Source organism: Dreissena polymorpha, chromosome 12 (genome assembly GCF_020536995.1).
Source record: "Dreissena polymorpha isolate Duluth1 chromosome 12, UMN_Dpol_1.0, whole genome shotgun sequence".
NCBI classification, from domain to species: Eukaryota; Metazoa; Mollusca; class Bivalvia; order Myida; family Dreissenidae; genus Dreissena; species Dreissena polymorpha.
Window position 1 is genome coordinate 1,145,705 of NC_068366.1, and position 14,808 is coordinate 1,160,512.

At 36.3% G+C, this 14,808-nt stretch overlaps 2 protein-coding genes across 5 annotated transcripts in view; both read left to right on the forward strand.

Moving 5' to 3' along the window:
• Positions 1 to 857: 857 nt before the first annotated feature.
• On the forward strand, positions 858 to 5,183 carry LOC127854209 (uncharacterized). 2 transcript variants are annotated; one of them, XM_052389242.1, is made up of 3 exons: positions 858 to 1,019; positions 1,917 to 2,982; positions 4,698 to 5,183. In XM_052389242.1, the coding sequence occupies exon 2, from the start codon at positions 1,925 to 1,927 to the stop codon at positions 2,978 to 2,980; it is 1,056 nt and encodes a 351-aa protein (XP_052245202.1). In that variant the 5' UTR covers positions 858 to 1,019; positions 1,917 to 1,924; the 3' UTR covers positions 2,981 to 2,982; positions 4,698 to 5,183. The 2 variants fall into 2 exon arrangements, with proteins under 2 accessions (XP_052245202.1, XP_052245201.1); XM_052389241.1 differs by having other exon boundaries at positions 1,917 to 5,183.
• Positions 5,184 to 6,389: 1,206 nt separating this feature from the next.
• LOC127853294 (uncharacterized) overlaps positions 6,390 to 14,808 on the forward strand; it is a 94,988-nt gene continuing 86,569 nt past the window's right edge. For all 3 annotated transcript variants that reach the window (XR_008036552.1, XR_008036551.1, XM_052387685.1), the window contains exon 1: positions 6,390 to 6,519. The gene's annotated coding sequence lies outside the window, so the exon portion shown is untranslated. The remainder of the gene's footprint in view (positions 6,520 to 14,808) is intronic.

Below are 14,808 nucleotides of genomic sequence, written 5' to 3' on the forward strand. Positions count from 1 at the left end.
CAGGTGCCGGATTAAGCACCATGGAGACCCATAGGCAGTGAAACTGTTGGGGCTCACGCCCAAGGCCCCTAGTCGGCCTAGTGCCTACTAAAATTATTGTTCTTTTTCGTAAGGCAATGAAAAGCCTGCATAAGAAACATTACATTAATATACACAATAATTGGTTTTGTCAAGTCATTACATAAGGCTTAGTAAGTAAGTAAAAACAATATTTTGTCACTGCCTCATGGAGTCTCTCAAAGTCGCGCACGCATTGGCAGTTACCTACTCAGCCTAATGGACTGCTGATGACTTCTTTAATTTAAGTTTAGACCGTTATATATACAATTTATCGAACTGCTAGTGATTTGAATTTTTTTAAACCAGGTAAAGTAAATTATTACGTTGCAATAGTTAATTACGCTCGATTGGTGATTGTCGGCTAAGGTATTACTTCATAGTACGCAGGGTACTCTTTAAGTATACTAGAAACTGTATAATGCAAAGTACCTATGAGTATTTTCGGGTGCCTTTGAGCGTATGTTCCGTACCCTGGGTACAGTGAAGTATACTTCAGGGTACCCGTCGTAACTTTAAAATAATACATGAGCCGACAACGACCAATTCAGAGTTAACTATTCTTGGTATCCCTCGATCGAGCTTAGGCTTTCCCTTTCACTTAACAAGATCAGTAAAAGTTTTATAAACCCATAATTACAACTTCTTTAAAATTCCAACTTAGCCCGATATTATTCAACTTGATAATGGAAAATGCAACTTGTCCTATTGAAATGATAACGCAGTCAGAAGAATGAGTCATTATTCTAACAACACTGTTATACACTTTACAATTTCAACTGCTGGTTTAAGACTAAATTTCATCTACTGTATAACCCCTTAATGAGCCCCACACGAGAGATGACGCAGCTTTCGCAACAGAGATAATCAGAGACGAGGCTTATCAGCAGCGGAGCAGGCGACAAAATTTTCAATCTGTGTAAATTCGGAATTTTCACGTACAATAAATAGCACACACACGGGTAAGTTGAAATAATAATATTTATTATATTCATCGTTGTTCTTTCAAGCGAATTTTCATGTTTTAGACGGAAAACATACGGGGTTTATTGGCCAGCAATAGTGTCGACAATAATTATGCAGTTTTTATTAGTCAGAAATGATGTACAGGAGGGATAAGTGTCCCTAGTTTACCATTTTTGCAGTACTGCGAGTGCAAAAAATTTGCAACGCAAGTGAAAATCACATTGCAAAGTTAAAATGCAAACGCTATATAATTAAAATACGGATGTGTATTCTCATTAACTCGCAGTAACACTGCGAATGCCTGAACGGCTCCATGTCCAAAAATGGCGAATTAATTTGTAACGGACACTGGGACGAATACATACTGGCAAATCCAGATCAATGAGAACCCTACATTCTCATCCGTAAACATATTCATATAATCGGACATACATTGCGCATATATAAACTTGTGTATGAACATATTAATATACGCAGAAAAATATCTGCTTTACCGCCAACAGGCAAACAATATTGTCCTCAAAAGTAGGTCAATATAAACTACGCTGTTACACGCTATTGATAGAGCTTGATTTTTCGTATGCGCTACCTAGCATAGTAGATACAGCGAACATCGCTGCAATTGTCGCATGTCGCATGGCGTGTTTTACGTATCCTGCTTTGTGGCTTTGAAACGCGCCGCGCAGAATACTCATTGAGGGTTGTTCTACAATTACTGATAGTTCAACGGCCGGTTGTAAACATGGCAATTAAACAATCCGGGATAACCATAGGGATTGTATGAACGGATATTATTTTATTCTGGCCGCAAACTGCTGGTAATAATACTTAAATGTTCACCCTAACGGGAAATGGAGCAAACATTTATACTGGGGTTTAATTTTATTTTGTAGAACATACAATGTCCGATCAGCCAGGACATAACCCTCCAGGGGCCCCTGAGCAAAGAGGGGAAGAAATTTTACAAGAACTGAACAAAAACATGAGTAAATTTGCGGACATTGCACGATCAGTGGGTGAAATGAAATCGACCATTGAAAACCTTCAAAAAGACGTGAAAGAAATTAAACGCAAAAACCAAGAAGAGGCGGGGCCGTCAAAAAAGTCACGAATTTCGGACTCGGATATGTGCCAGTCGGGTCCGTCCAAACAGTTACAAGCACCTGCGGTTACAGTTGCCGAAAGTTCCGATTCGGAATCGGAACCAATGGACGCAGAAATAGACGAACTGCAGGGTTATTTGGATGAGGAAAGCTGTTCGGATGAGGAGGATTGCGATCTTATAACAGAGTTAACGCAATTCTGTACTGAAACAACGGAAACTGGTGAGGCCGTATCACCTAACATCGCTGAGATTACAAACAAGGCAATAAAAAACAAGCAGTCAGAAGAAAAAATCAAAGAGATTCTGAACAGACATAAACGGCCAGTCAACATCGAGTTCCTTCAAGTCCCCAAGGTTGATGAATTTCTGTGGAGACAATTAAAACAGTCTCCAAGACATTCAGACTTTATCCTGCAAAAGTCTCACAGCACGCTTGCACAAGTAGCGGTACCAATCATAAAGGCACTTGAGAGGATTCAAACATCCAAAGATAAAGTACTGAAACAGCTGTTATCGGACGCATTCAAATTGGCAACCAATGGGATACAGAAGACGACCAATTACAGAAGAGAGAAACTAAAAAAGGAATTGCAACCCCGCTATAGACATCTAGGAAATTTGGACTCCTCAGCAGAAAAGCTGTTCGAAAAGATTCCAGAGGCTATTAAAACCACCGAAGGAGCCAAACAAATCGTCAACATGCGCTACGCTCCAACTCAACGGAAGCCTTTTTTAGGCCAGCGCCCAAATCAGCACAGGTGGAATCCGGGAGCAAATCAATTCAGAAGAAACAACCACGCATACCAGCACAAACGCAGGGGAAATTTCAAGATGCACCCCAAACAGAAATAAACGTAGGTGACCTAAAGATAAACTTTAGTCAACGCACATGTTTTTTACAAAATACCAAAGAAAATTTTAAAGCAGGTAAAACGAAATTAGCAATTAAAGAATGGGAAATACTAACAAGCGATAATTGGATTTTAAATACAATAAGAGGTTACAAGCTAGAAGTAAACAGTTCACCTATTCAAGAAAATCCACCTATGCCATACCAATTTAATGAGAGGGAAAAACAAAGCATTCAAAGGGAAATAGACATGTTCTTGAAAACTGGTATAATTGAAGAAATCGAAAATAGACCATATGACGGCGAATTTATATCAAACATCTTTTATAGACCAAAATCAAATGACAAAATCAGGATTATTTTAAATTTAAAACCATTTAATATAGACTATACAAACAAAATTCACTTTAAAATGGAAACATTAGCTACGGCGGTGGCAAACATGAGACAAAATTGTTGGTTGGGTTCTGTTGATCTAGCTGATGCATTCTACTCCATTGAAGTAGCGAAAAAACACAGACACATGCTGAGGTTTGTGTTTGATGGTAGAAAATTTCAATTCTGTGCCTTAGTCATGGGCTTATCAAGCAGCCCAAGAGTATTTTCTAAAGTGTTAAAACCTGCATATGCTTATTTAAGATCAAAAGGTTATGTCAGTACAGCATATATTGACGACTCATGCTTACAAGGAGAGACAAAACTTAAATGTGAGCAAAATATTATAGAAACAATAACATTATTTGACCGTCTAGGCCTTACTATCAATATAGAAAAATCAGTATTACGACCATGTCAACAATTAACATTTTTAGGATTTGTATTATGTTCTATTACCATGACTGTAACACTAACCATGACCCGTAAGGAAGAAATTCGACACATGTGTCAAGCCATGGTAACAAAAAAGAGGACAACAATAAGGGAGTTTGCCAAGCTTATCGGTAAATTAGTGGCGGCCACTCCGGGGGTTGAATATGCAACACTATTTATCAGACCATTAGAAAAAATAAAAGAACACGCGCTTTCGAAGCACAATAGCAATTTCAACAGTTATATGAACATTCCCAAATCAATACACCCTTCGTTACAATGGTGGATAAACAATATTGAATCCTCATACAAAAAGATTTATCATGGTCCACCAGATATTATCATATACAGTGACGCTTCAAAAACAGGCTGGGGTGGATATAACAAAACAAACGGCCAAAAAACAGGGGGCATATGGTCCGCAGGGGAACAAAGTATGCACATAAATATTTTAGAATTAAAGGCATGCCAACTTACGGTTATGGCGTTCTGTAAAAATGAAACGAACAAACATCTCAAACTCTACATGGACAACACGAATAGTGTAGCATACTTAAAAAATTTTGGCGGTCGAACTGATGAACTACATAACTTAGCAAGAAAGTTATGGCTGTGGTGCTTAGAAAAGAAATTGCATTTGTCAGTGGCACACGTGCCTGGAACGGAAAATCATCAAGCTGATGAGATATCTAGAACAATTAATGATGATACTGAGTGGTCATTGAATGATGATGTATTCAAGAAAATCATGAATATTCACAATAACATGCAGGTGGATCTGTTTGCTTCTAAGCTCAACAACAAATTGGATCTTTACGTTTCAAGGTTTCCAGATCATAAAGCACATCAAATAGACGCGTTTACTTTCGAATGGAAATCATGTGTGTTTTATATGTTCCCTCCTTTCAGTTTAATATCAAAGGTGCTACAGAAAGTGGTGGAAGACAGGACAGAAGCCGTTCTAGTGGGCCCAATTTGGCCAACACAGCCATGGTGGCCCAGTCTATTACAGTTGATCAGCGGATCATGCCATCTACTTCCACTTCCGAAATCTATTCTGACACTTCCACACAAACCAAACAAAATGTATCCACTTCCCAAAATGAGACTAGGACTTTTTCGCTTATCAGGAAATCGCTCAAAAACAAAGGAATTTCAAAACAAGCTAGAGACATTATCCTCGGATCGTGGAGAGAAACTACAAAGAGACAATATGATGGATATATTAAGAAATGGATTAACTACTGTGGACAATCGAAGAATCCCATTAAACCCAATCTAAAGCATGTTATTAATTTTCTGACATCTTTATTCAAACAAGGTCTTAGTTATAGTGCGTTAAATACAGCACGAAGCGCACTTAGTACATTCTTAAAACTGTGTGGCAATATAAACATTCATGATAATGACATTTTATCAAGATTTATGAGAGGCTGTTTCAATACACGACCAGCTTTCCCACGTTATCAATGCATATGGGATGTTAATATTGTTCTTGATTTTTTACATTCACTGAAAACTGATAACCTTGCATTTTTATCCCACAAATTATGCATGCTTTTCTTACTAGTCACTAGACAGAGATGTCAAACTCTACACTCCCTCAAAACTACTGATATTCAAATCAGTGCAGACAAGCAAACAATCGTCATATCACCTAAACAATTGTTAAAACATTCCAGACCAGGAACACATTTGAGGCCCATTGTTCTTCATAGATATGAGGGGGGAAGGGACATTTGTATTGTGGAAACAATGTGTAAATACCTCGATATAACCGAATCGTTAAGACAAGATGATTATTTAGTCATAAGTACAGTTAGTCCTTTCAAACATGTTTCCAAATCCACAATTAGCAACTGGATAAAGAAAGTCTTAACCTCAGCCGGTATTGACAAACAGTACAAACCACATAGCACTAGATCAGCAGCAACTTCCAAAGCTAGCAAAGGAGGGGTTGCACTAGATCAAATTATGGCAGCAGCCGGGTGGACAAATGCAAAGACATTTGCCAGATTCTATTCACGGGAAATAGTACATAACACCACTAATTTTCAATCTGCTGTGCTGAACAAATGAGGTAGACATGTAAATAAACGGACATACATATCTATATGCAACAATGTTTGTCTTATTTCTTTGCCTCCAATATTTCCTACAAATTTATAGAAAATTCTCTAAAATCTCGTGTGGGGCTCATTAAGGGGTTATACAGTAGATGAAATTGATAGATTAATCGAGACTTACCTTAGGAAGTCGATGGTTGATCGTAATTTCATCTACTGTAAATCCCCTTAAGAGCTCAACACGCCCGCCCAGTCTAATGGACACCCGCCCATATTATTAATGTTTATTTTCTAAAAATTTGTTTGCAAGGTTTTTACTTAAAACCTTGCTTACTCTGAAGCCTGATTATCTCTGTTGCGAAAGCTGCGTCATCTCTCGTGTTGAGCTCTTAAGGGGATTTACAGTAGATGAAATTACGATCAACCATCGACTTCCTAAGGTAAGTCTCGATTAATCTATCAATTTATCAGAAACAAGGATGAACACAATTAGCGCAATGTAACCTTTGCTTTTGCTTTGTTCACATTGTCATTTCTCAACTTCCGCCCTGCCCAAACCGTGATAAGTTTGTGTTTTTTGGACCATTTCTCCGAAAAAGACACGCCAAAGGTTGTGTTCGAGTGCGCCAAGAAATTCTAAGAAGAACTTCACGTTTCAACGTAACGTACGTAAAAGTATTTTAGTAGTTTTATGTTGTTTTCCTGATAGAATACCACAATCACACGAGTTCACGTCGGAAACGATTTGGACGCCATTTTGTTTCGCTTCTACTGTAATGTTAAACCGGATTTTTTTTTTAAAGGATAACATCAGAGTCATTGGTAAGTTTTTGAGTTATATTTCTTTTTAGTATTTAAAACAAAAGTTGATTTCTAGGTTTTGTTAGTTTTAGTTCATTACTGTGATCAAATAGGACGTAAATCTTTCACAAAAAAGCAAGATTTATTTTGCTTCCGGGTTTGAGGAAGCCATTTTGATGCCTGACATGATGTCACTAAACAATGCTTTTCACACGAGATTTAAAATTCCTGGGAAAGCCTGTGACGTCATTCGATAGTCTGCTTCTTTGCGCACCTACCGATAATAAAAAAGATGCAAATTAATAATATTTAACAGGGGTTTTTCAGCACTGTCTGCGCCTCCGGACAACGGAGGCACTCCCAAAGCAAACGGACCCGATCCCAAACCGAAATTATAAAAAAAAATCCCAATTTCCAAAAGAAAAAAAAAAAAAAAAAAAAAAAAATTTTTTTTTTTTTTTTTTTTTTTTTTAAGAATGAAGTGTCTTATAACTTGTGTGACTAACCAGTGTTTGTTTTGGTCAAAAATATTTGCTATAAGGTTTTGACTGTTCAATTCTTATCACAGAGTGTAACTGTAACTGAAAAACAAAACTGCAGTAATTGAATTAACGTTGAACATGCCCAATATTGCATCTGTTTACATGAAGAAGACAAAATAACCAAATAAAAACAAATTTATTTGTTAAACCACTGAATTATTTAAGCATGATTAATTCACAATTTTTTCCCAAATGAGCCGTTTCATCGAAGCAAAAATTCCCAAAATGACCAATTTTGTCGATAAAAAATTCCCAATTTGGTCAGACTCCTTTTCCCAAAATAGGCAGAAAAACCCCTGTTTAAGGTTCATGTAAAGTCCCAAAATGACCCCATATAGATGAAATTTTAAAATATGAAAATGATCAGTTATACCCAAAATAAGTTAATGAAATTTACATATGGTTGCAATAATCACATTTTTATTCCATATATGTACACAATCAGGGGTTTTTTTTACTAAGAAAGTGACTCCGATAATCGGCGTCTTCCCCAATTTTTCCCCTAAAACTACCATTTCCCCTCCAAAAATATAATTTTTCACCAAAATATAATATTTTACCCTCAAAGAAATGTTTTTTTCTTTCTTTTGGGAAGTCGACACTTATCCTATTTGTACCATGTACAACGATCTCGCGCTCTCTCTCTCCCGACGAACACTCAAATCTGGGAATCCCAGTGATTCTATATATAGCTCTTAAATTACGTCATGGAAACCGGGCAACTAATCGTATTAATCATGTGACTATTGTACTGGATTCCGGTCTTGCGCGAGAAGGGTGATTCGTCAATTAATTACCGGAAACCAGTCGAGTTTTCATCCGGGTTATGTGAAAGCCAAGATGGGTATAGACGTTAAAACAGAAAAAGTCTCACAATTGGCGTTCATACACGAACAAAATAAAACGTTCGGACTCGGAAAATATTTATTGCGTTGACGCATTTTTTAAGAATGAATCATCAAAAACCGTTGAAACCCAGCAGGATTCGGAGGTACATGTAATCAACATCGATTAATACTGTCGGATTATTGTGAAAGTAGACAATCGGCAGCTGCCGCACCTTTCCCTTCCAATACTGTAGCAGATCTAGATCGTCAACCCATTCATCATGAAATTGAAATCACAATATTGAAATCGTTCCCCGGCCCCAGTTGAAAACATTTCCCATTATTAGATCTACCCCTGCAACTTTATTTACGACTTTGACTTTAATATCATACTTGTTCATGTGTTTAAGAACAAAAAGGTCAGAGACATGTCTCTTTTTCTAAAAAAAAACCTGAAGTCTGTAGGCGAGTTATAGACATTGAAATGAACAGTTTTTATTTTTTCCCCTAATATGTCTTTTTCGCGCTCGATTTTCCCCTTTTACCCAGCGTCCAGCGTCTTCCCCTTTCCCTAAAAAAAACCCCTGACAATTAAAAAAAAAACACTCACAAATGGTAGTAATAATGTAATTATTATCAAAAATATTGCAAGGTTTGGCAAATTCTCAATTTCATTAAAAAAACACAAATGCACCAAATAAAAACACCAACAGTATATGCAAGTTATATGTAAGGTACTCCGAGCATTGAATTGCGTCAATACAGCCCCACAAAGACACTATGCGTATTTCAAAATGAACATGTCAATGCCATGAGTCGCTATTTATAGATTTTGGAAAAATACTAACTTTCTGCGCGCATAGCATGCGATCAATAAGAGTTATGATCTTATAAAATAAAATTAATGAAAATATATCATTTTCATAATATCTCCATAACAATGACACTTACTTGAAACGCACTATTTGAAAAGAATCTTGATATAATTGACTCTCCTCCCGATTTAATTTCATCGGTCGTCCATCTTGGTCAGAAATGTGTATTGATTCGTATTTGCGAATTTGTTAAATATTGCTTATATTAAATATTTACTTTATAACATAACTTGAAATTACCTCATAAACAAATTATACAAATTTTAGAACAAACGGATCGTGAGTAATTTATCAATGATCGATTTTGCAACGAAATATTTTTCGAATATACTTCCGGCAAATAATGGCTTCCTGAACAAGTAAACATGACAAGACAATAACAAATGCACTTTTTCATCGATGACAAGGTTTTTATAGAAATGTAAGTGTTCAGTTGGTTTAATATGTTCGTGTGCCCAACATTTGTATAATTCATTTTTCTGATCCCACAAATATTATGCCTAGATCGTTAATTGAAATATTGTTATGTCGACTTCCTTGAAACCGGATGTTTTATGCCCCACATGTTTAACTAACGTGTATGGAGTTCGAGATGTGACATAAACATGTTGTAATTTGTTTTAAGGTAGCCAATTAGTCGTCTTTCCGAGTCCTATATATTTCAAATGAACAATCAAAGTGTTTTCCCTTTTGGTAATATAGTTTATTTTTTGTAATTGTGTCATTTTGTGACTATAATGAGTACTGTATTGCGAGTAAATAAGTAATTTTGAAAATGAAGGTTCACTGGTAAGTCCACCATACTTAAAGTAGTTCCCAATTATTGTGTTAACTTTTGACATTTTTTTTATGTTTTTCTTTTTCTTATTTTAGGATTGTTGGTGTGTGTTGTGTGGACTTTTCATTTGTAGTACCTAACATTAAGTGTATACAATATTTTGACCAAAGGAATTTGTTCAATTTAACTCTGTTTGTTATTTTGATAATTTCATGCATGCGCTGTATATTTCTTCAAAAGCAACATTTTGCATCATATTTTTTTTTATTAGCATTTTCTTATATGTTCTACAAGTGTTTACGAGGCTATTGACTTATAAATTGAATTTATTGCCATAATATTTATTGAAGTATTTCTATGTGAAGAATACGCCTTTTTACACTTTACATGAACCTTAAATGATATAAATCGTGAAAATAGGTTTTGGTTGATGGAAAAACAGGTATTTTTGCCCTTTGACTTCGTTGTGGCATTTATATATAAGGAAATGAAGAAAGTTACCATTTTTCTATACGAATAGCGTTTTTTTTCCTTCTTTGAACGGGTCCGGTAAACAGCCCTGTTCCCAATCGGGACCGTACCTGGTCCCAAAATCGCCGACGGACCCTTCCCAATTTAGAAAACAGTCTTATCCAAAAATGTTTATATAAAAACGGCCTTGTATCGATTCGAAAATCCCAAATAGACTATCTTTTTTGTCTCAAAACGACTTCAGAAGTTAGCAAACAAGTATGAAAAGGAAACGGTTGTTGTTGTAGTTGTTTTTGTTCTTTTAGAATGAGGCAGACGCAACTTCCGATAGGTGGAGCCACCTAGTTACCAAGTTGACTGTTCCCGGCCGGCATACATAATGCGGCATTATTGAATGCTGGCGGGGAAACAGTCAACCAAATAAGGCAATAGTAGTAAAATTGACCTTGTTTTGTACGCTTCGATAACAATGTTTCACATGTTCGTGACAGTTGTTTATTGAACGTTCTCGTTAAATACAGATTCGATATACAAAATAAAACCCTTATCCGAAAAGAATGATAGATATTTCGAAATGCCAACTTTGACAAAATATTTTCCCGGGTTTTGGTTTTATTCGTAGCGACGTCTTTACGTAGTAAACAAACCCAAATATGGAAATCCGAAATCTCGTTTTACTATTCAAATACTCGCGGCGAAGTTAAATAGTCAACTACTTCCGACGATTTTGCACACTCGCAATGTGGTTTTTATATAAATAGCAAGAAAATGAGTCACAATTCAAAGTACTACTTGAAGAAAGTGAACAAAACGAAATCAGCCAAGCATAAAAGTCTGAAGACTTTGGGTTTCGTCCTGAACCAAAGAAAATTAAATTCTCCGTGAGGTCCGACGATGTTGCCCTTCAAGAATTTTCAGCCGAGCCAGTTGGTAAGGCGGTACTGCCCTCGGCTAGTTATCACATTGACTCGCCTTGCACATCAAGTGAACAGTCAACCTAAATTTCTGTTTTCCATTATAACAATGGTCATCTGCTGGTCCTTTTAATTTAGACAAGTTATCTCAAAATGCCACACAAAGTAATTGTTTAATTGAGCTTTATGCCATTTTAAACAATTTTCAGTTATATTGCGGCAATACCCATTAATTCTATCTGGAAAACCAGTTCTTATTTTTTAGCCGGATTTTTTTCGAAAAAATCTCGGCTTATAGATTGATGTTGTCGGGCGGGCGGGGGGGCGGGCAGGCGGGCGGGGTGGCGGCGTGCTCGAAAATGTTAAAGTTCTTATTTCATGGTATAACTTTGGTATGCTTGGACCTAGAGTCTTCAAACTTGACATGAAGGTTGGCCAGGATTAACAGATGACCACTGGTCATTTCAAGGTCATTCATTTGAAGGTCAAGGTCACTGTGACCTTCAATATAAAAAATGTTAAAGTTCTTATAACTTTGGTATGCTTGGACCTAGAGTCTTGAAACTTGACATGAAGGTTGGCCATAACTAGTTAGTAACCACTGGTCATTTCAAGGTCATTCATTTGAAGGTCAAGGTCACTGTGACCTTGAATGTAAAAATGTTAAAGTTCTTATTTCATGGTATAACTTTGGTATGCTTGGACCTAGAGTCTTCAAACTTGACATGAAGGTTGGCCAGGATTAACAGATGACCACTGGTCATTTCAAGGTCATTCATTTGAAGGTGAAGGTCACTGTGACCTTCAATATAAAAATGTTAAAGTTGTTATAACTTTGGTATGCTTGGACCTAGAGTCTTGAAACTTGACATGAAGGTTGGCCAGAACTAGTAAGTAACCACTGGACATTTCAAGGTCATTCATTTGAAGGTCAAGGTCACTGTGACCTTGAATGTAAAAATGTTAAAGTTGTTATAACTTTGGTATGCTTGGACCTAGAGTCTTGAAACTTGACATGAAGGTTGGCCAGAACTAGTAAGTAACCACTGGACATTTCAAGGTCATTCATTTGAAGGTCAAGGTCACTGTGACCTTGAATGTAAAAATGTTAAAGTTCTTATTTCATGTTATAACTTTGGTATGCTTGTACCTAGAGTCTTCAAACTTGAAATAAAGATTGGCCAGTACTAGAAGATGACCACTGGTCATTTCAATGTCATTCATTTGAAGGTCAAGGTCACTGTGACCTTAAATGTTAAAATGTTAAAATTGTTATAACTTTGGTATGCTTGGACATAGAGTCTTCAAACTTGACATGAAGGTTTGCAAGCACACTTAGATGACCACTGGTCATTTCAAGGTCATTCATTCTAAGGTCAAGGTCACTGTGACCTTGAATGTAAAAATGTTAAAGTTCTTATAACTTTGGTAGGTAAAAATGTTAAAGTTCTTATTCCATGTTATAACTTTGGTATGCTTGTACCTAGAGTCTTCAAACTTGACATAAAGGTTGGCCAGTACTAGAAGATCACCACTGCTCATTTCAATGTCATTCATTTGAAGGTCAAGGTCACTGTGACCTTCAATGTTAAAATGTTAAAATTGTTATAACTTTGGTATGCTTGGACCTAGAATCTCAAACTTGACGTAAAGGTTTGCAAGCACACTTAGATGACCACTGGTCATTTCAAGGTCATTCATTTCAATGTCATTCATTTGAAGGTCAAGGTCACTGTGAACTTAAATGTTAAAATGTTAAAATTGTTGTAACTTTGGTATGCTTGGACCTAGAATCTCAAACTTGACGTAAAGGTTTGCAAGCACACTTAGATGACCACTGGTCATTTCAAGGTTATTCATTTTCATTCATTTTTTCGAAAAAATCTCGGCTTATAGATTGATGTTGTCGGGCGGGCGGGGGGGCGGGCGGGCGGGGTGGCGGCGTGCTCGAAAATGTTAAAGTTCTTATTTCATGGTATAACTTTGGTATGCTTGGACCTAGAGTCTTCAAACTTGACATGAAGGTTGGCCAGGATTAACAGATGACCACTGGTCATTTCAAGGTCATTCATTTGAAGGTCAAGGTCACTGTGACCTTCAATATAAAAAATGTTAAAGTTCTTATAACTTTGGTATGCTTGGACCTAGAGTCTTGAAACTTGACATGAAGGTTGGCCATAACTAGTTAGTAACCACTGGTCATTTCAAGGTCATTCATTTGAAGGTCAAGGTCACTGTGACCTTGAATGTAAAAATGTTAAAGTTCTTATTTCATGGTATAACTTTGGTATGCTTGGACCTAGAGTCTTCAAACTTGACATGAAGGTTGGCCAGGATTAACAGATGACCACTGGTCATTTCAAGGTCATTCATTTGAAGGTGAAGGTCACTGTGACCTTCAATATAAAAATGTTAAAGTTGTTATAACTTTGGTATGCTTGGACCTAGAGTCTTGAAACTTGACATGAAGGTTGGCCAGAACTAGTAAGTAACCACTGGACATTTCAAGGTCATTCATTTGAAGGTCAAGGTCACTGTGACCTTGAATGTAAAAATGTTAAAGTTATAACTGCTAGAACTGGTGTGATAGAAACCTTTTGGAGTGATCATAAGGCTGTCTGGATTTCTGTGTAGGTATGTGAAAGCAAAACAATAAATAGTATTATTTCATCTAAGTTTATTTTCTTACATTTGATAATGAAATTGATGGAAACTTCAAACAATATCTTACTAATTTGCTAATAAAAAAATTGAGATCAAACTTTCCTAATTGTCAATTCAAGTTCATATTTGTGACCTTAAATGTTATTGTTGTTCATGTATATGCATGCATTCAAAACATAACACAAGGTTTGCTCATGCCTTGAAAAGTACTTACATTTCATTTTGACCTTTGAACAATATTTCAGTAATTTAAGTATTGCATTGACAAAAACACGAAAGGTACTTTCCTGTCATTTAAATCAAAAATCCGGCTTCAATGCGGTCATCTCCGACCGCGGAACTCTTGTTTTTTTAATAAATTGGTATTTGTTATACAGACTTATGATCTACCCTATCCCAGAATGCCATTGATAGTGTATAAAAGCATTGTTTACTACATAAAATAGATTCCAGTTGATGTATTTGTATGATTTTTTATATTTCCCACTTTGATGGATTTCAAGACGCGAAAATTCCCAATTTGAAGGATTTCGCGACTCAAAAATTCCCAATTTCTAGGGGACAGGACCTGTTCCCAAACAGGTGGAAAAAAACCCGCTGGAAACAACTAAAGAAAAAGTTCATTTCCGCTGCGCATGTCATTGCACGGTTATTTTGAAGGTTAAGGTCGTAAACTTAATTAAACCGGAAGTCATCCGGATCTCTCCGAAAATGTGTTTTTGAATTTGGACATGTCAACAAAAATGATATATTCACTCAGTGCTCCAGCTAGAATTTGAAAAGGGCAGGGTGGCTTTTTTGTCAAAAGGGCACTTTCGACGCGCAGTATTTTGTGAAAAGGGCACTTTCGACGCGCAGTATTTTGTGAAAAGGGCACGTTCGAGCGCGCGGGTGTTTCTGGAATGCTTTCTATTGCATGTTAATTTATATGTTATAAATAATTGTATTATTCCCATTATTATCAAACCATTCAAATATAATGTCTACAATGAGGATTAAACTAATTACAATGTAATAAGAGATTTATGAATCATCATATGTAAAAAAAAAAAAAAAAAAAATTTTTTTTTTTTTTTTTTTTT